The sequence below is a fragment of the Trichosurus vulpecula genome, chromosome 4 (genome assembly GCF_011100635.1).
Source record: "Trichosurus vulpecula isolate mTriVul1 chromosome 4, mTriVul1.pri, whole genome shotgun sequence".
Taxonomy (NCBI): Eukaryota; Metazoa; Chordata; class Mammalia; order Diprotodontia; family Phalangeridae; genus Trichosurus; species Trichosurus vulpecula.
Genome location: NC_050576.1, coordinates 23,538,462 through 23,559,288, shown reverse-complemented (window position 1 = coordinate 23,559,288; position 20,827 = coordinate 23,538,462). Strand labels below are relative to the sequence as shown.

The 20,827-nt window shown below is 43.4% G+C and overlaps 1 protein-coding gene across 1 annotated transcript in view; it reads left to right on the top strand.

Annotated features, from left to right (window-relative positions):
- Nucleotides 1-6,360: 6,360 nt before the first annotated feature.
- The window catches only part of PRKAA2 (protein kinase AMP-activated catalytic subunit alpha 2), a 71,940-nt gene continuing 57,473 nt past the window's right edge, over nt 6,361-20,827 (top strand). Inside the window, exon 1 of the mRNA XM_036754133.1 lies at nt 6,361-6,479. Coding sequence (XP_036610028.1) covers nt 6,386-6,479 — 94 coding nt within the window. The 5' untranslated portion in view covers nt 6,361-6,385. The remainder of the gene's footprint in view (nt 6,480-20,827) is intronic.

The window sequence follows — 20,827 nt, the reverse complement described above, 5'->3', positions numbered from 1 at the left end:
ATTCTAGAGCCTAAGTCAGGGTGAGTTGGGAAGGAGAACAATAAACAGTGACAGTGGGAGGTCAGAATAGACGGTGGAGTGCGAAATGCTTTTCTTTGACTCCACTCATCGATTCAAATCACCCAGTTGCCCCTTTAACTTAACAAAGTTAAAAATGTTTTCTTTAAAAAATATTGGTGTTGGCGACTTTTCAAAGTTTTTTTTTTAAAGGAGTGAATTATGTAATTTCAGGGGAAAATTTTTTTTTAATTTTATCCTCTTCAGTTTTTTTGGGAGAAAATACTGAATACCTGGTTTTGTATATGGGGGGGGGGCGGGTTGGTAGTTGGCCAAGAGTATAAAGTGGCAGGGAATGTCCCCTCTCTGTCAGGCACTGTGGCAAATACCTTGTCACCCTAGTTAATTAAGGGCAGCTATGTGGCCCAGTGGATAGAAAAGCACAGGCCTGGAGTCAATAAGACCTGAGTTCAAATCTAGTCTCAGACACTTACTAGCTGTATGACCTTGGGCAAGTCACTCTACCCTATTTGCCTCAGTTTCCTCATCTGTAAAATAAGCTGGAGAAGGAAATGGCAAACCACTCTAGGATCTCTGCCAAGAAAACCCCAAATGGCATCACAAAAAGGTCAGACAGAATTGAAATGACTCAACAGTAACAACAAACCCTATAGCTCCAAGTTTTGCCCTGGGAGATGAAGAATAAATTTCCTCCCTCTTCCACATAATGGCAGAGACTGTACACTCCCTGAGGGCAAGGTCTGTTTCATAGTTCAGCCTCGAATCTCTAGCATGTAACACAATTCCTGGCACATATTACGTTATTAATAAACCTTTGAGGTAATGCTGCCTTTGGTGTTGCAGCATTCAAACCCTCAAGACTTTCTTTCAAGCAGCTGTCCAAGATGTTTCTGGTACAAGGAATGACCACGTGCTCCAGCATCAGGGGCAGAGCCCTTGTATTTCCTGGATGCTTTGGAAACATGTTTCATGGATCATGCACGCTTCAGGCCAGGGTGGGCTTCTTCACTCCATGCTTCTCTCCAAGCTCTTAATATAGCTCCTGGAGAAAGGCTATGTAGAATTCCTTGCGATTTCATCTGGTTCCCTCCACTTCTCCCTTTCCCACTGGTCCCTGACCCCTAAGCCTCATTAACCTCAGCCCGAGCGCTCCAGGGCATTTCTAGGCATTCTAGGGGATTAGCCTTAGCCAAGCTTTGTTTACCTTGGAATTAGCCAGATCAAAAGTTCCTAAAGGGCAAAGCCCTGGCTTCTCCAGTTTACTTAGCAAAGGGCAAAGCCCAGTTTGGGGAACGGCAGGTGGCCTCTAAATCAAGGTTACTTGATAATGCCAACAAAGCTGAGTAAATAAGAACAGAGGGCCATCATCCTTAGTTGGTCCAAACCCTGGCTTCAGGACAGTAGAAAGAAAAATGAGGGGACAAAGTGTGGAAAAGGGGTGATGAGGAACCATGGAGGATCAGAAAATAGTGTGGAGGTGATGGCCAAGCACTTGGTTAACCAATGGGCATTTATGAATCACCTACTGTGTGCCAGGCACCATGCTAGGCAATGGGCATACAAGGGCAATCTCTGCTTAAAAGGAGCCAAAATTCTAAAAATAAGAATATATTTTGTATTAAATTATCTATATATATTATAATTTATAATATAATACAAATACATATTATATTAAATATTTTATATTTTTCTATTACTATATTTACATTCTATTTATTAATCACTATAACTATTTATATTTATGAATCATCTATTGTGTGCCAAGCACGGGGGATACAAATACAAGGAATGAAGTAATTTCTATCCACAAGAACGGACATTCTAATGGTGGAAGACAACAAGTATACATAACATATATATTATATATATATGTACATACATACACTATATATATATATATTATGAAGTGAATAAATATAGACATAGACAAGGTTGCTAAATACAAGGACATTTGGGAAGACATCAGCACTTGGTGGGATCAGGAAAGGCTTTGTAGTAGAGCTGTGTCTTAAAGAAAAGGATTCCAGAAGGAAAAGGTAAAGGAAAGAAGGCATTCCATTTGGGGTTGGGGGACACCCAGTCTAAAGGTGGAGAGTGGGAAGGTGGATTGTCCTATGTATGAGGAATGAGAAAGCAGGCCCAGCTGGCTGGATGGAAGAGTGCAGGAGGAAGAGTAATGTCCAATGAGTCTGGAAAATTTGAAAACCAAGTGGTGGAGTATCTACTGGATCCTAGAGGCAATGAGGTGATTAAGTAGGGGAATCATATGATCTACATTTAAGGAAAATCCATTTGGCAGGAATAAGTAGAATAGACCGGAGTAGGAGAGACTTAGGGAGGGAGACCAGTTAGGAGGCAGGTGCCATCATCTAGGTGATGAGGTCTGAGGTAGAAGCTGTGTGAGTAGTAGTAGAAATGGCAAGATCTGGCAACTTACTGGCTATGTTGGGTAAGGGACAAGTGACGGGTAATGTGGACCTGGAAGGCTGGGAGGATGGTAGTACATTGACAAAAATGGGGAAATTTGGAAGAGTGGAGGGTTTTGGGGGAAAGATAATGACTTCAATTTGGGATATGTTGAGATTAAAATGTCTCCAGGACATCCAATTTGAAATGTCCAACAGGAAATTGGTATAGTTGGTCTGAAGTTCAGGAGAAAGACTTGGGCTGGATATATAGTTCTTGGAGTCATCTGAATAGAGATGACAATTAAACCAATGGAGCTGATGAGGTTATTTAGAAGGAGTGAAAAGAGCTTAAGCTTGAACCTTTTGGAATACACACAGTTAATGAATAAGCTTGTAAAGGACTGAGAACAGCCCCTCAGTCAGTGTCAGGAAAATCCAGAGAAGATAGAGCATCTAGGAAGATAAGATGGTCAACAGTGTCACATTCAGCAGATAGGTCAAGAAGGATGAGGATTGGAAAAAAAAACACACACATACATCAGATTTGGCAATTAAGAGGTCTTCGGTAACTCTGGAGAGAGTAGTTTTATTTGAGTGATGAAGATGGAAGCCAGCTGGTAAAAGGTGGAGACGAGAGTGAGTTTCTTCACTCAAGGAAGGTAACCAGCTTTTTCAAGACATTTAGCCAAGGAAGGAGAAGAGTTAGAGGAAGATAATTCAGGGGATGGTAGGGCTGGGTAAGATAAAATGGTAGGATGAAGAGTTGTTTGTGTTTTTCTTTACGGATGAGGAAGACTATGATATGTTTGAAGGCAGTCCCAACAGGTAAGGAGTTGAAAGTTTGTAACAGTAGGGGGTGATTAAGGATGTGATCTGTTGGAGAATGGTGATAGGGGGATGCATCAGGGACACACATAGAGTGGTTGGCTTTGGCCAAAAAAAGCCAAGACCTCTTTGTCAGAGACTAGGGCAGAGGAGGAGAGAGTGGGACGTAGATGACAGCCAAGGGATGTGAGATGACAATAATGAGAAGAGAGTGAGCTCACATTGAAGAGTCCTAATTTTCTCAGTAAAGGAAGAGGCAAGATCCTCTTCTGAGAAAGAGAAGTGTGGGAGGTTGGGGGAAGGGTAGAGAATAAGCATTTATACTGGGCCTACTGTGCGCCAGGCACCGGCTTTGTGTAGATATTATTTCATTTGATTTGAGGTTGGATGAGGAAAGAGAAGTTTCTATCTCTGCAATCTGTCTTCATCTTTCTACTCACCTCATCACCTCTGACTTTAACTATTGACGGTAACACAATTGGTTTCCCTGTCTCAAGTCTCTGCATTCTCCTTTGAATGTTCTTAAAGCACAGATCTGGCTGTGATATTCCTCTGCTCAAGAAGCTCAAGTGCTCTCTATTGCCTTAGAAATCAAGTAAGAATTCCTTTGTGTGACTAAATCTCTTCCCAATCTGACTTTAGTTTACTTTTTCAAAGTCATTTTATATTTAACCCCCCTCCCCCATGGTCTATGGTACAGTAAAATTAGCCCTTTTGCTCAGCTTTACTCATGACACTCCATTTCCCATCTCCATACTTTTGCACAGGCTGTGCCTCTTGCTTGGAATGTCTATCCTCACTTCCGTCTTTTGGAATTCCTGGTTGCCTTTAAAGCCCAGCCTACAGAAATCTCTTCTGATTCTCTAAGCTGTCAGTACCTTCCCTTATCCAGGATTATGGCATATTTACTTAGTGTATGTGTACATGTTTTCTTCAAACAGAAGATCCTTAAGGGCAGAAACTGGGATTTATTTTTTTTTTTTTGCGGGGGGGGGGGGGAGGGATCTTTGGATCGTGCACCTGGCACATCACAGTTATTTAATAACTGTCGGGTAACTGATTAGTCACCCAGTGATCTCCTGGAATGCGATTGTTCTCCGATGGACGAGCCCCATGAAGATGTCAGAGATGGTACTGAGCAAGCTATCATATGCTATAGAAGGGGCTTGTTTAGTCAGGCTGGTTATGTGGAGTATCTGAAAGATAGCCCTGAACTTGTGAGGTTAAAGAGTCTCCAAAGAGACAGAGTTTGAGTTTTGTTCTGCCACTTAACAGCTGTGTGACCTTGAGCAAATAATTCTCCCTCTCCAGACTTTTAATGGAAGGGTGTCAGATTGGACCAGGGGTGGAGAACCTGCCGCCTTGAGGCCACATGTGGCCCTCTACGTCCTCAAGTGCAGTCCTTTGACTGAGTCCAAGTTTTGCAGAACAAATGAGGACGTAGAGGGACACATGTGGCCTCAAGGCGGCAGGTTCTCCATCCCTGGACTAGACCTTCAGTGATCAAGTCTCTTTAATATGAACTTTCTCTAACCTTTCTGAATCTTTGATCCTTAGAAGTTCTGCCTATAATGATTCTAGTTATAATAGAGGTGTTTAATCATTTCAGCTGTCATAATTAGTTAATAATTAACATAAAGCAATTAAATGATATGCTTTAGATTCTTTGTTGTGGTAGAGCTTCAAGAAAGGGAGCCACACAAAATGATCATTTTCCTACTTTTCTTATTAGGGTATAAGGCAGTCCTGGAATATTAGCTAACAAATTGTTCTGACCATTCCAAATAAGACACTTTTGTCTATGGGCAAAGCAAAGTATCGGTTAGCTCCTCCCTTTCTGGAATCCTGGAGGAGTGACCCTTAGCCAAAGAAAAGTTCATTTATCAAAAAAGAAAAATGTGAACTACCTGTTTTCCCTCCATGACGATCAAGGGAAAGGGGTTTCTGAAATGGTCTTTCTGGGTACCAAGAAGTAAGATCCAATAAGAAACAATGGCCATCTATCAGGACATGTGATCAACTCCCACCATACACAGGAATAAAATTAATGGTCTGGAAAACACTTAGACATCTCACTTCTTTGCTGCTTTTCAACAAACTCTTCTTACATCCTACTCTTTCTTTATCATATAGGTGATCCCAAAGCTTTAATAGCCTAAAAGCTATGATAAGGCTTTAGGGACCCTTTATTTAGCTCTTTCTATGAAAGGTCAGTTTAGAGACAGGTCACATTTCCTGAAAGATATAACCTGCTCAATGACATTAAGGTCCCTACCTACAAACTTTATTAGTATCTGATTTAGCCTCAACAGTTTCCATAAAATACGGAATTATCTGTGTCCCGATTAGCTCAGTTGTAGTACTCACTATCTTTATCTCCCCCCCCCCCCCTTCTTCCTTCCACCGCGCAGCCCCTTCCTTCACATGGCCTTGGTATTGCAGGGAGCAATGAAGACTCCATTTCTGTAACTTTTTTTTTCTCACAATTATATGCAAAAATAGCATCACTCGCTAAACGCCTGGATTTCGAGCAGCTCGTTGCAAATGTAGGATATAGGAGGATTTTTCCCAAATTACCTTCAGATAGGACCTTGGGTAGGAGGTGTCAGAATAGGGAATAAAAACAAAACCCTGAAGGAACAGCCTAGTAATTCCTATATTTTCCTACAATTCTATTATCTCAGAAGACAACGTTATTGAGCGAGGTCCCAGCAGAAGCGGTTGATTTCTTTTGTTATTTATTGGTTATTTCGGTATCCCTTGCCGGGTCCTCCTCCCCCTCACTGCCCTCCCTCTGCTCCCCCCTCCCTGCTCCCGGGGCTCGCTCGCGCTCGCTCGCTCACTCCCTCCCTCCTCCTGACAGTTCGCGCTCCCCCTCCCCTCCCGGCGCAGGTCTCTGGCTCTCCCTCGCGCTCGCCCCTCCCCTCGGGGTTCCTCGCCCCTTTCCCCCCCGCCCCCCGTCCCCCTCCCCCGGCTCCCGCAGCACTGTGGGTAGACTGCAGCCCCAGCGGCGGCGGTGACTCGGGGCAGCTCCGCCGGGCGGCTTCGGCGGCTGCCGCTGCGGCTGCGGCTGGGGCTGGGGCTCGGCCGCGGGCTGGCCGTGCGGAGGAGGGGCCGGGCCGGGCCGGCGGACGATGGCGGAGAAGCCGAAGCACGACGGGCGCGTGAAGATCGGCCACTACGTGCTGGGCGACACGCTGGGGGTCGGCACCTTCGGCAAAGTGAAGAGTTGAGTGGGGGGGCGCGCCCGGGGTTGGGGGGGAGCGGGGGCGTCCCCTCCCCTAGGGCTGCTGCTGGGCGGGAGGGGGTCACCTGTGCGCCCCTCCCCATATACACCTGTCAGGGGGAGGAGGTGATGGGGGCGTCCCTCCCCGAGGGCCGAGTGGGGAGGGTCACTTCTGCGCCCCTCCCGGTATACACCTGTCGGGGGGAGGAGGAGGTGGGGGCATCGCTCCCCCAGGGTCGCTGCTGGGCGGGGTGGGGGGGCGGTCACCTGTGCGCCCCTCCCCATACACACCTGTCAGGGGGAGAAGGAGGCGTCCCTCCTGCAGGGCCGAGTGAGGGGGTCACCTGTGCGCCCCTCCCCACGCCCCTCGTGAAATACACCTCTGGTGGGAGGAGGAGGTGGGGGCGTCTCTCTCCCAGGGCCGAGGCTGGGCCAGGTGTGTGGGGGGGGTTACCTGTGAGCTCCTCCCAGTATACACCTGCCGGGGGGAGGAGGAGGTGGGAGCGTCCCTCCCCCAGGACCGATGGGGGGGGTCACCTGTGCGACCCTCCGGCACCCTGCTGTCCCGGGGAGGGGGAGCTAGGAGCCACGGAGACGTGTCTGGGGCTGGGTCACTCGGGCCCTCCCCGCCCCTCCCGCACCTGTCTCTCGGAGGCGCTGGCTCCCGCCCCAGCCCTGCCTCTGGCTACCTGCGTGACCTTGAGCCGGGCCTGGCTCCTCTGGGGCTTCTCAGTGCACTCTCCCTCCCCGGAGGGTGGGGCTTGGGGGAGGGGAATGATGCCCCTCCCAATTCCCCCAAGGAAAGTGCTTAGACTTAGTCGTCTGTGGTCCTGGGTTCACTTGCTAACTCTGCCTGGGTGAACGTCCTCAGTGTCTTCCTCCGTAAAAGGAAGGAGTTGTACTCATTGATGTCAGAAGTCTCTCCCTCCAAGAGCCAGGATCCTGGGGTGCAGGTTAAGGCTCACTTCTGGTCCTGTATGACCTTAGGTCAGTCTCTGTCCCTCTCTGGGCTCCTGGGAGGTCTGGATGTCAATGTCAGCCCCAGCTCTGGCTCCCCGTCTGGGGACCCCGGACCCACAGCTCCGCCTGCCCCAGCCTTCAGCCTTAGTGTCCTCCACTGTATGCGATGAGGAATACTTGTCCCACCCTGTCTGGGCATCGGCTTGTTGTGTGGTCAAATGTTAAAGTACAGCTGCTGGCATTGCCACATGGTAGCTCTATGGGATCACACAGGTGCCTTGGCCCAGTGGATACATAAGTTACCACTGGTAGGCTTAAGAAGAAGCTTTGAGTTCAAATGCTACCTTTGACTTCTTAGTTCGATTAAAATAAGCGAGTTAATCTCTTTTAACCTTTATTTGTTGTAAAATGGAGTTAATGAAACTTAGAGTAACAGGTTCCCGGAGTGGTCTCCAAACTCAGAAGGGAAAGCTATAGAAAACCCTTTTTTCTAAAATGCAAAAAAAATGCTCATTATTCTTATTAGGCTGTAGTAGGATCAGTATTATAATATATGTCTTATACTGCTTTAAGTTTTTTCCCCCAAGCTCTTTCATTCTAGATGCATTTATTAAACACCTGCTGTGTGCAAGTCTTGAACAAGCCCTGAGGATACAAAGTCATAAAACAGTCCCCTTGTCCTCATAAAGTTTATATTCTATAGGGAAGGGAAATACAATCTATATACACAAGTAAATAAAAAAAATATGTACCAAGGGAATACATAGTAATTTTCTGTAGGGGAGGGTATAGGTTGGTGGGTGAGGGTGAGGTTGGAGGTGGTAACAGGCTTGAGCTTTGAATGGCACTAACTCCCAAGGAGGTAAGTTATTCCAAAGATGAGGGGCAGCCTCCTTGTGTAAGGTCTCAAAGACCTGGCCTGCAAGGCTCTGTTCTGTTCCTACACCTCAGCAGCGATGTCCTCATGTTTCCATAAGCTCTCTGTCCGTGGCTTGCTGAAGGAGCCAGGACTGTTTATCCTGACCATTCAGGGGCTGACATAGCTAGCTGTCTTCAGACCTTCCAAGGCTGTGGTACAGAAGATTTTGATTTATTCTTCATGAGCCAGGAGAAAAGTAACAGTGGCAGGTACAAGCAAGTAAACTTCAATCCCACAGAAAGAAAATGTTCCTCCCACTGAGAGTTGACTCAGAAAAGAGTGAGATGTTTTTGAGGTAATGAATTCTAATTCTAAAAGCGTATCTTTTGAATAATTTTTTTTTCCTGAGGGGCTGGCTGTTAACATTTACCAGCAGACCACAGGCCTCAGTCATCTTTCATTTGTGTGAAACCAGAGGTCTTTAGTGGAGTCATACAGGGATGGATGAGGGTTGAAATAAAAGCCTTCTGAGGTTACTTTGAGCATGCAAAGTTCTATGATATCAGGATGGCAAGAGGATTCTAAAGCTAAGTGGTTTGGAGGCAGTTGGTTGAAAGAATCTGGCCAGCTCTTGAGAGGCAGTATGGTTTTAGTGGAAAAAGCAATGTCTGGGCATCAGGAGACCTGGGTTACAAGCCTGAACTGCTGCTGACTCCCTGTAACACCTTTGACAGGTCACACTTTCCTTCTCTAGGACTTCATTCCCTCCTATGTAAAATGAGGTTAGTGGCTTTCTTCAAGACCTGCTTTGTGATTCGGAAGGGGCACACATGCCTCCTGGAAGGCCTGAGAGGCTTTGGGGCAGAGTTCCCACCCTCCCTGCCAGAGTTCTGGAGATTTGATGGCTAGCCCTGAGAAGGGAAGATCTTCTTCGTCATCAGATTCATAAAGTGGGTGGTCAGTTATCCATAGGGGTCATTTCTGCATATGTTGCCCTGCCTCTTTGTCTTTTCTGTTAGTAATAGTCCCAGAGATTCATTAGCTGCTCCTGTTAATTGTACATTGAATCAGTTCTGGAGCCAGCTGGTTAAAGTTTCATCCTGATTTTGATTGGTGGACCTTGATTTTGACAAAGTGGACTCTTTTCCCTCTTTCCAGGATGGGGTGGGTAATCTAGAGATTCCTTTGAATCTTCTTCGTCCAGTCCTAATTCCTCTATCAATGTGCCAGGTGCTATTCTTACTTTCAGGTTCATTATATAGGAGGAATGTGAAGCCCATTGCCCAAAGGATTGTGGCCAAGATCAGCAGGTGGTGTTTCCTTCCTCATTTCTGACATACGGTAGCATTGATTTCTAGGTGCTGTGTAAGCTTAGGTTACTTTTGAAAGCAGTATGATGAATGAAGACAGATGGGTAGTGTAGACAGACAGGTAGTAAAGACAGATGGCTAGTGTAGACAGATGAGAAGGGCAGAGCCGGACAGGACATTGGTACCCCTGAGGTGAGGTTGGAACACCATGCTTTGAGTGACTGGATAGCACTGTACCATGGGTCACAGAGGGCTGAATTTCTTGGCATGAAAGAATGTACATTAGAAAAAAATAGAGTAAATATTGTTTCTCCCTCCCATTCCACCCTTGGTTGCTCTCTACTTTGCCCTGTTCCAAGACCCAGCTCTGGATAGTTATATTTTAAAAATCTAGAAACTTTTTAAATGTATACTGTCTTATTTATCCTCATGATAAACCCAACAGCTATCCCCTGTAAAGGATAATACAAACAGAATAGTGCTTGTCACCTAGAGGTTTGTGAGCTCAGATTTGTATACCTTAACTTCATAGCCTTTTGTCTTAATCAAGCCCCTGATAGTCAAATGGAAAACCATTTGGCCGAATTAATCCAATGGCAAAGGACCATTTAAACCACTATATGTATTCCTAAAAAGTTTGAATTGCTGACTTAAAAAATCTATGTCTAACACAGATCATGTAGATTTATAAAAAGCTTGTTTCATGGTGAGCTCCTCTCCTCCAAGGAGTGGATTCTCTGAGAAATTTCCATGCCAGGATTTTCATCAGAGTGTCGTTTCTGAACCAAGGTTAGGTAGGATCTGTTTGGTTGTTTGCTTACTGGATTATAGCACATTCTGCAAAATTCAGGTTAATCATTTCATTGGGGAAGGGGAATAAAAACCACAGGATCTTTTTGAATCTTTCAGATTTTAGACCTTGTAGAATTTTAACTTAATTTCTGTTCAAAGGTCAGATGGTAGATGGGTTAATGTTATATGACTAAGATATTAAAGTTAGCACTTTATATTCCTTTAGTTTTTCTTCTTATCTTTGAGTTAAATTCTTATGGAATATAAAGTACTCTTAATATTTTATCTTAATTGTCTTATAAAATTAAATCATCTGCTATTCAGTCCTTGAACAGAAATTAAGTTGAAATTCTGTGAGGTCTAAGCTAGGTTTCAGTTCAGCCCCTCACATACACTGGCTGTGTGACCCGGGGCAAGTCACGTTATTACTCAGTGTGCTAAACCAATGGAGTCAAACTCAAATAGAAATAGGGCTGCATATTGACTTAGAAAACCACATATTAATGTTATTTCTATTTTATCTTATTTTATTTATTTTGTTAGATATTTCCCAATTGCATTTTAATCTGGTTGGGGCCCCCCAGGGGCTCATTGTTGTGGGTCCCCCATGCTGTCTGTGGGCATCCTGTTTGACACCTCTAAGAGTCTAGGTGGCAGAGGAAGTACCAGCTTGCATTGGTGGAGGCATCTCTCCTACCAATGGGATCATAAGACCTATGTCTGCTCCCTGCCACCTTACCTTAAAAAAAAATCAAGCTGCTCCTAATAGAAATTAGCAATGTCTTATAAAATTCTCTTTTTTGTTCTTTATAAAAGAAAATTTTTGTGTTAAAAAAAGATTCTATGAGGTCTAAAAGTAAATTGATTTATTGGCATTACCATTTTAGGAATCAGAAGAAAAACTTACCGATTAGAAAATTGAAAATGGAAATCTCATTTAATAGTCTAAAAAGTACAAATGATTAAAAAAAAACCTTGTAGTTCATTGTTCCATAAGGGAACAGTTTTAAGGTAGTCCCAAATTGCTAGACTCATGCGGTAGGTCAGCATGGGGGAGGAGTCCTGGCTGTGGAGTCAGAAGGTCTGGTTTAGCATCCTGGCTCCGCCACTTATGAGTGATTAACTTGACTTCTTGGGCCTCATTTCCTCATCTATAACTAAAGGGGTTGAACAATGCCCACCCTGTTGTTCTTGGAGAAATAGGGAAAGACGTGGGCTAGATGAGAGGGCACTTAGATGAATTTGGAACTTGGTTTGCTCAGTCAACTCAGTCAAGAACAGTTATTCATGTCAGTGTCATTTTGAGGCCTCCAGGGAGGGCCCCTGGGATCTGTTTGGCCTTTTTTTTTTTTTGCTCACATTTTTATCAATGCCTTGGATTAATGAAAAATATCATGTTTATCTCATCTCCCAGTGAACTAAGGCAGGATAGGATAGTTAGCAGTCTGGAAGACAAAAGTCAGGCTTCAAATCTAATTAAATGAAACTCAGTAGGAATATACATACAATCCTGCGTAGATTGTCTGCTCCCTATGGACTAGGTGGGGTAGGCATGGCCAGACAGTGGTTTGTCTGAAGAAAGCCCCGGAGTAGTCTAAGTCAGTAGATGAACTTCATGTCCCTGCGGCCTAGGCCCTCTTATCTTTTCCCTCTCTATGCTTAGCAATCTCATTAGCTTCCATGAGTGGATTATTTCTCTGCAGATGCTTCAGATTCACGGCCTGCACCCGTCTTTCTCCTCTCTGCAGCCTTGCATTAACAGCTGCCTCTTGGGCAGTTTTCAAACTGGGCTTTTCAGAGGCCTTGAACACTCTCCCTGTTCACAATAGTTCCTTATCCTCCTCTTTTTCCCACCTCCTTCCAAACTTGTGTTTTCTCTCCTGGGTACCCCCTTTCTTCTAGCCCACCTTGTTTGTAACCTTGGGGTCATTCTCAGCTCCTCCCTCCCCCTCAGCCCACACAGCCAGTGGATTGACAAATCCTGTTTGTGCCTTCACAGCATCTCTTGTATCTGACTTCTTTCTATTCACGCAGCTTCTATTTTTGTTCAGGCCCTTCTTGGCTCTTGAGCTGATGACTACAGCTGCCTCCTAGTTGGTCTTCCTGTGTTCCAGTCCACCCTCCGCACTACTGGGTTAAGTACATCTCTCTGACCCTGAAACTCCATAAACCCCAGTGGTCCCCGTTACCTCTGCAATAAAACACGAACGCCTTGGTTTGGCTTCTCAGTCACACACATTACTTCTCCTCTCACACTTTTCTGTGCTAAACTGTCCTTCTTTTTCCTAAAACCTGGTGCTCCATCTCCCATCTCCAAGCCTTCGTTTTGAACATTCTGTTTGCCTGGAATGCCCTTCTTCCTTACCTCTACCTCATGGAATTCTTCTTCCCTGATTTCCCCACCTGCTAGCTCCCTACCTCTCTAAATACCTTGTACTTTGGTCTGTCTTGTGTCTCTTTCTATTCTGTAGAGATTTCTTCTGAGTCTAGTTTTATAGTTATGCGTCTCCCCGACAGAATCTTTGAGAGGATTGTTTCATTTTTTAAAATCTGTTTATTCTTAGTCCCTGGCATTTAGTAGATGATTAATAATTACTTATTGATTGACTGATGTCAGGGTTATTATGTCAATAGTGTGATATAGCAGCCAAGAAAACTAATGAGGTATTAGAATTCGGAAGGTGGGAGGTAGTTCTGTTACACTTTGCACAGCACAGACCACATCGGTCATACCGTACTTAGCTCAGGACGCACATTTTGGGAAAGACCTTGATAAGCTGGAGTGTTGAGAGGAAGGCAGCAAGGACAGTGAAAGGCCTTGCATTTATTCTCCAGGAGATGAAAATCAATGCTGAAAACTAAATATGTTAAATAAATAAATTTAAATTAAATCATCTAAAAAAAATTAAAAAAAATATTCTCCAGGAGAATCCGTTGAGGTAAGTGGGATGATTTAGGCTGGAGAGGAAAAGACTTCATGGGGACTTGAAAATGGTCATTGATTATTTGAAGCACTATGATGTGGAAGAGGGATTGTCCTTGTCTAGCCCAGCAAGTGGAAATACACAAGGAAATTGTGTCTTCTTGTAAGAAAGACATTTCCTAACAATTAAGAGCGGCCCAGACATGGAGTGGATTTCCTAGGGCATAGCCAGTTCCTCCTCACTTGAGAGTTTTCCAGCAGAAGCTTGACCCTGTGAATATGATGTGGAGGAGATTCCTATTCATGTATTGGTTGAGGTAGATGGCCTCTGAGGTCCCTTCCATTTCCTGAGATTTTGTAACTAGCTGTGGACTAGAATTTTAATAGTTTCATTTATGTGGTGCTTTACCTTTATCATGTGCTCTCTATTAGCTCCATTTTAGTTCAAACTAACACTCAAATTACAAAGCACTTACTGTATGTAAATAATATTTCATGCCGTATTTGGTCACAATGCAGTGCAGTATTAATGACATGAATTTCCCAAAAGATCATTATCAAAATCATTGCAGCTTATAAACAAACATCAATTGCTGAGAGTGAAGAGGTAGAGAAGTTTTAACAAGAACTTACCGAGACCCTCCCAATTAATTACATGTGCTGATAATTGGTAACTTCAGTGCAAACGTGGGAAAAGGTGAGGATGGGAGAAATATGTGGGAAATCATGGTTCAGGAAGAAGGAATGAGAGAGGCCACAGCCTTGAGATTGCTGAGAAGGCTCAGACCTTTATATCATGAACACTTTCTTCAAAAAAGAATTATTAGATAGATGCTGGATTTGGCAAGTAAGCACCAAATAACACAGCAAAAAGTGAAATGAATTATAATTTAGTGGACTGGAAAAGACTTATCCCTAGTCAATAATCTGAGTTGGACCCCTAGCTTGTCAGAACTAAAATCAGAATTAATAAAAACCAAGAAAGATTACTAATGAAAAAAAGGTCTGTTATACAGTAACCCTGACCTATATAAACAGATAATTGACCATCAGAAATGAGAAATGGATAGCAGAAATGACACCAGCACTGAAGACAACAGTTTTATCTAGAAGTTTAACCAATGTGAGTTAATTGCCATAACAAGGAGAGTAAAAGAGCCAAGAAAGTGCTTTAGTCAACAAATACCTGAGCTGTTTGCAAAATAGAGGCAGGTAGATGCCAAAAGAAAAACCAGATAAGGATATTAACTTGCTTGTAAAGTGTTGCAAAGAATGAATATGAGCATTGTCCATCAAAGCAGAGAGAAACAGTGAAAGGTAAAACTAGTTTAAAGAAAGTTTAGCAAGATATTCAACTAACTAAATTCATCCCAAGGGCATTTAATGATGAAAATGAAGGAAAGGCAACAAGGAGGAAAAATGAGAGTAAAGGATTTATACAAATCATTGTAATGAACTTTATTATGGTCATTGAAATTACCCCACTTGGAGCCTAGCATTTCAGCCCAATGTGTTTATGGAGGAGGCAGAAATGATACAGAAGCACACAAAGACGAGAAGAGCAGCCCAATAGGATGAAGTGATTGTAGAGGAGATCTGTGCCAGAGCTGATACCCTGGGAGCATATACTGATAGACAAGGAGTGATCTACAAAGAACTAGTAGAAGGGGAAAGTATCAAAGATGTTGAAAAAATTTCTACTTTCTTAATGTTGAGAAAATATCAGTCAGTAGTTACTGATCTCTATGCCTATTCTTCCAATTGCTACAAAGTATTTATGAGTGCTGTATACATGAACTGAGAGTATCCTGGATGAGAGTGTTTGTAGTCAGGAACGAGCAGACTTTTGCCACTAATATCCAACGATAGACTATATCTTTAGCAATTGACTGAATGATAATGTTAAGATTCAATTTTTCTGATTCTTTATGAAGAAAAGGATTATTTTATTTAGTTGGACAAGACTTTGCCATTAAGGACCTTTGCTAACATCATTCATCATAATCATTCAAAATTTCTTTAGAGTTATAAAAATAGACATAACTTAAGTCAAAGATCCTTTGAGCATAAATATTAGGTGATATACACATCAGGGAGTTGCATGCTTGTCTAAGATGTTCCCTGCTGGGATGAAGATGCAGCTGAGAGTCCAAATCGAAGAGGGATTCCTGATCCTCCAGAGATTCTTGTGTACAGATGACCTTGTGCTGATTGATACACCAAGCCCCAGCCCATTTCAGAGTGTCCTGGAAGAGTTCTGGAATCACTCCAAAGAGTTTGGCCTGGCCACTTTCTTGAGAAAGACCAAGTGAATGAAGCATGATTATTACCCAGACTCTAACATGCATTGGAAGGATAATCTATCGACAGAGATGATCTTGTCCGTCAGTCAGACATATGGTACAGATGGATAAGAAGCTGGATATAGAGTTCAATGGGAGGAGGAAAGTGGGCTGGATTGGCTCCTTTATTGAACCCAGGCTTCCCAGGAAATCAAAAGACCCATTTTTAATGCCAACACTTTACCAGTACTGCTGTATGACAGTGAGACACAGGATACCGCTCTTTTAGAAGCACTAAACTGAACATTGCACAGAGCATAATGGAGAGAGACGCCCTTAGTGGGTGTTCGAGGGCTGCATCATAGAACAAATGAGGGCAGGAGTAAGAGACACCATCAAGGAATCATGTTATATAATGGGAAGAGAACATGGGCCAGTCAAATGGCAGAGGTTTGGAATGGGAGGTGGTCATTTGGAATGCTCTACCGATAGCCCCAGAGATGTCAGGACAGATTGAGGAAGGTCTGTAGCAAGCTAGAAGGACCCCTTGTTGAAAACTCAAGAGGGGATAAAGACCAGAAGGCTGTGAAAGACAGAACTTTTAAATGAAGAAGGTCCCGGCTTCATTTGACCAATGAGTCTGTACCAGGCATCATGCTGGGCGTGCAGCAAAACATAAAAACAAAACAAACTGGGCTCAGCCCTCAGGGAATATATCTTTGTGGCACATAAAACATATACATGTATAAAGGGAAACCGGATGCATGTAAAATAATTTCACAAGGTGGAGAGCACCAGCAGGGAGGCAAGGGCAAGTCTCATATGAGATGTGGCAGGTGAGAGAGGGAGCTGGTTGGATACTTGACCCTGAAGAAGCATGATTTCACATGTGTAATTGAAATCATATTGCTTGCCTTCTCAATGGCTAAGGGAGTGGCTAAAGGGAGGAAGAGAAGTTAGAACTAAAGATCAAAAAAAAGTTTAAAATAAATAAATAAAGAATAAATTAAAATAAAGAATAGGTCATACCAGAAGAAATTACTTTCGGATCTATGGCTAGGGACAAAGTTTATGACCAAACAAGGGATAAAGATGTTCAAAGAAGGTAAAACAGACAGTTTTGATTACATAAAATTAAAAAGTTTTTCCACAAACAAAACCAATGCAGCTAAAATTATAAAAGAAGCAAGAAATTAGAAAAAAAATCTTTACAGCAAGGTTTTCTGATAAAGGTATCCTTTCAAAATATATAGGGAGGTGATTCAAATTTAAGTGTTAAAGCTTCTCCCCAATTGATAAATTTTCAAAGATTATGAATGGGCAGTTTACAGATGAAGAAAATCCAAGTTACCAATAGCCATATTAGAAAATGCTCTAAATCACCAATAATTAGAGGAGTACATATTAAAATAACTCTAAAATACCACCTCACACCTATTGGAGTGACAAAGTTGACAAAAAAGGAAAATGACAAAAGCTGGAGGGGCTGTGGGAAAACAAGTAAATTAATGCACTGTTGGGGAACTGTGAACTGGTCTAGTCATTCTTGATAACAATTTGGAACTATGCCTGAAATCACTGTTTAACTGTGTATAACCTATGAAGTCTATACTCCCACAGAGATCAAAGAAAGATGAGAAGGATCCATATGTGCAAAAATCTTATAGCATCTCTTTTTTATGGTAGCAAAGAATTGTAAACTGAGAGGGTATTCACCAACTGGGGAATGGCTGAACATATTATGATATATGAACATGATGGAATACTATTGTGCTATAAGAAGGAGTGAAAGGGATGGTTTCAGAGAAGCATGAAAAGACTTGCATGAACTGATGTACAGCGAAGTGAGCAGAGCTAGAAGAGCAATTTATATACTAACAATGATATTGTAAAGACAAAGACCTCTGGGAGAATAGGAACTCTGATTAACAAAAGAGCTAACAATTCCGGGGGACTCGTGTTGAAACAGGCTGCCCTGCCTCCAGGTAGAGAATGAAGGACTTAGAGTGTATGTATGTATGTGTGTATATATACATGTATACATATAAGCATATGATATACATATATGTATCCAATCCCATGTAATACATGGGAGACATTGGCACGGGACCTCTCAGCATGGCATGCCCACATCAGAGAAGGGGCTGTGCTCTGTGAGAAAAGCAGAATTGAAACAGCTCAAAGGAAACCCAGGATGCACAAATTTAGAGTATTCATCCCAAATGTTCACGTGGACTATTGGTTCCCGACCTGCGGTAGAGCATTCTGAACTCGTATCGGCCTGATCAGCCACAGTTGGACACATTGAATCTTGACTGCAGCATAGTGATGGCATTTTGGTTCTCTTTAAGAACAAAGGACAACAACCATGTATCTAATATGAGAGTTTGTTTTCTTGGATGTTTGTAATGGGTTTTCTGGTTTGTTTTGTTTTCTTTCTGAATGAGGGGAGGGGTAGGTGGGAGGGAGAGAATCAAAGCTGAAAATAAAATTGATGAAAAAAATAGGTCATGCCAGAGTTCCCCAATTTCCTTTTTTGACAGGATGCCTAAACTAATAGATGAGAGTCATGCCATCAACATAGTCATCTTTGATCTCATTCTATTCCTATGGAGGCAATGGAGAGATGTGGAATAGCTGATAATCCCATCCAGTGGATTCAGAACCCTTGGATGGCCAGACTCAAGGCATCATCCTTAATAATTCAGTGTCATCGCAGTGGAAGTCTCCAGTGGAGGGCCCCAGGGTTTGTGCTTGTGCTAGCAAACATTTTTATCATTTACTTGGATGAAGACATAGGTGGTTTGCTCATCAGTCTTGCAGATGGCACAAACACAGTGTATGACAGGCCAGGGTATTGCTTTGTATCTATTAAGATAAAATTCAGTAGAGTTCAATGTTGTGTTGCCCTTGTGGGAAAAAAAATCATCTCCAAAAACAGAAGTTGATGGAGACACGGATATATGGCAGTTCTGAACAGGCACTACAATTAAGAAGGACATGATAGCTGTAGTCTCGAGAGGAGGTCAGCCAGGAGGGTGAAGGGCCCGGAGTCCATGTCCTGTGAGGGCCAACTGAAGGAAATGAGCCAGTGTGGCCTGTAGGAGAGAAGGCTCCTGGGAGACATGGCAACTAGCTTTAAGTATTTGGACTGTGGAAATTAGTTAGCCTTTTTCTGTTTGACCCCAGAGGGCAGGACCAGGAACAATGGATGAGAGTTACAATGAGGAAAATTTAGGCTTGATTTTAGAAAAAATTTGCTGAGAATTAGAGCTGCCCAAAGTGGGGTGGGCCATTTATTGATGGATGCTTCAGGTAGGGTGGGTGCCTCCTTCCTCTGAGCTCTCCAAGCCGGGCTGGAGAGGTGTGAGGCTCCTTTTCTTGTATGCGTTGGTTTGTTGCTGAGGTCCCTTCCAAAGGCCCTCTTCCATGGACTTGGGATTGATTTCAGGTGAACTGTTGGCTAGCCACACCCTCCCTGGTTTCTCCCAGGGAAGGGGAACTTTTCTAACCTAACTGTGAGCTTTTGTTGGATTAAAGTTTATCTTGTTAGATTTCTCCCTGTGTTCTTACCTAGCTCTATCACTGCATGTGTTAGCTTTGGAAGAACCACTTTGGCAGCTGATGGAAGGTGACCTGGAGTGGGGAGAGACAGGCTGTTGCTGTAGAGTCCAGAGGAATCAGAAACCACTGGCAGAAAATGATTCCTCAGGCAACAGCCTTGCTTCAGTACGACAGCAAACCTGACAGCAGTAACACCAGCACCAAGGTCATCTCCATTGTACAAAGCTTTCAGTCATAACAATGGGGGAGAAACCCCAAGATTTCCTGTTTAATAATGTCATATAGTTATCTGTGTATTGACTTTTAAAATTAAATTTTATTTTCAGTGATGCTCAGCTTTGTCTTCCTCCTCCTTTCCCTCACCTTACTAATGGAAAAAGCCAGAAAAACAAAGCCTCTGTTACAAACATGTACTGTCAAGTCCCATCCAAAAAATGAGGTCTCCATCTGCCCCCTGACTCACTGGTATTCTTCTGTCGGGGAAGGGAGGGCAACGGCCGGGCTTTGTTCTGGGTCTTCTGGACCCTGACATGGCTCAGATCTCTTAAGTCTTCCAAGTTGTTTGTCTTTATCATGTGGTTATTATATAAATTGTTTTGGCTTGGCTCACTTCAATGTTGTCTCTTCCAGGCTTCTCGGAAGCTGTCCCCTTCAACATTTCTTATAGCGTGAGGGTATGTACCATGCTTTGTTCAGTCATTCTCCAAATGAGTGGATACGCCCTTTGTTCCCATTTTTTTGCTATCATAAAAAGAGCGCTCTCTTTCTCTCTCTTGCTCTCTCTCTCTCTCTCTCTCTCTCTCTCTCTCTCTCTCACACACACACACACACACACACACACACACATACACACATACACACATTTGTGTACATATGGGTCCTTTTCCTTTTTCTTTGCTCTCTTTGGGAGTAGAGGCCTAGTAGTGGTATCAGTGAGTCAAAGGAAATGCAGAATTTAGTCATTTGCGGGGCAAAGATCCAAACAACTTTTCATAGTGGCTAGATCCGTTCACAGCCCCACGGCAGCACCTTGATGTAACCATCTGCCTGCGACCCTTGTCATTTTTTTTTTGGCCAGCTTTCCCAATCTGATGGCAATAAGAGAACTCCAGAGTTGCTTTACTTTGTATTTCTTGAATTATTTGTGATTGGAAGCATTTTTTCATGTAGCTGCTGAGAGCTTGGATACTGCATGTGACCATTTACTGACTGGGGACTGACTCTTACTCTTAGAAATTGCCCTGCATTCTTGTGCTGCCTTAGGCCCCTGCTGCTGTATCCAGGCCGGACTTGGGCCCAGAATTAGACTCTCTACCACTTCCTATCAGAATTCCCCTTGTTTCAGGGCTGCTTGCTGATCTCTGGGAAATGTTAGGAGGGCATCAATCCACATGAATGTGCTCATGGAGCTGCAGCATGCAGTAAGAGAGAGAAGGCCTTGGCATTAGGGAAAGCCGTGTTCAAGGCCAGCCCTTGTGACCTTAGGCTAGTTGCTTAACCTCTCAGGGCCTCGGATGACTCTCAGGGCTACAAGTGGCTGATCTCGTCTGGGAAGGGAATTCCTACAGCAAGAGTTTCTCATATGGATAAAATCACTGGTTTAGAACCAAAGAAGGGGAATGTGTAAGTGGGAGGTAGCCCTTTATCCCTTGTAGAGGTA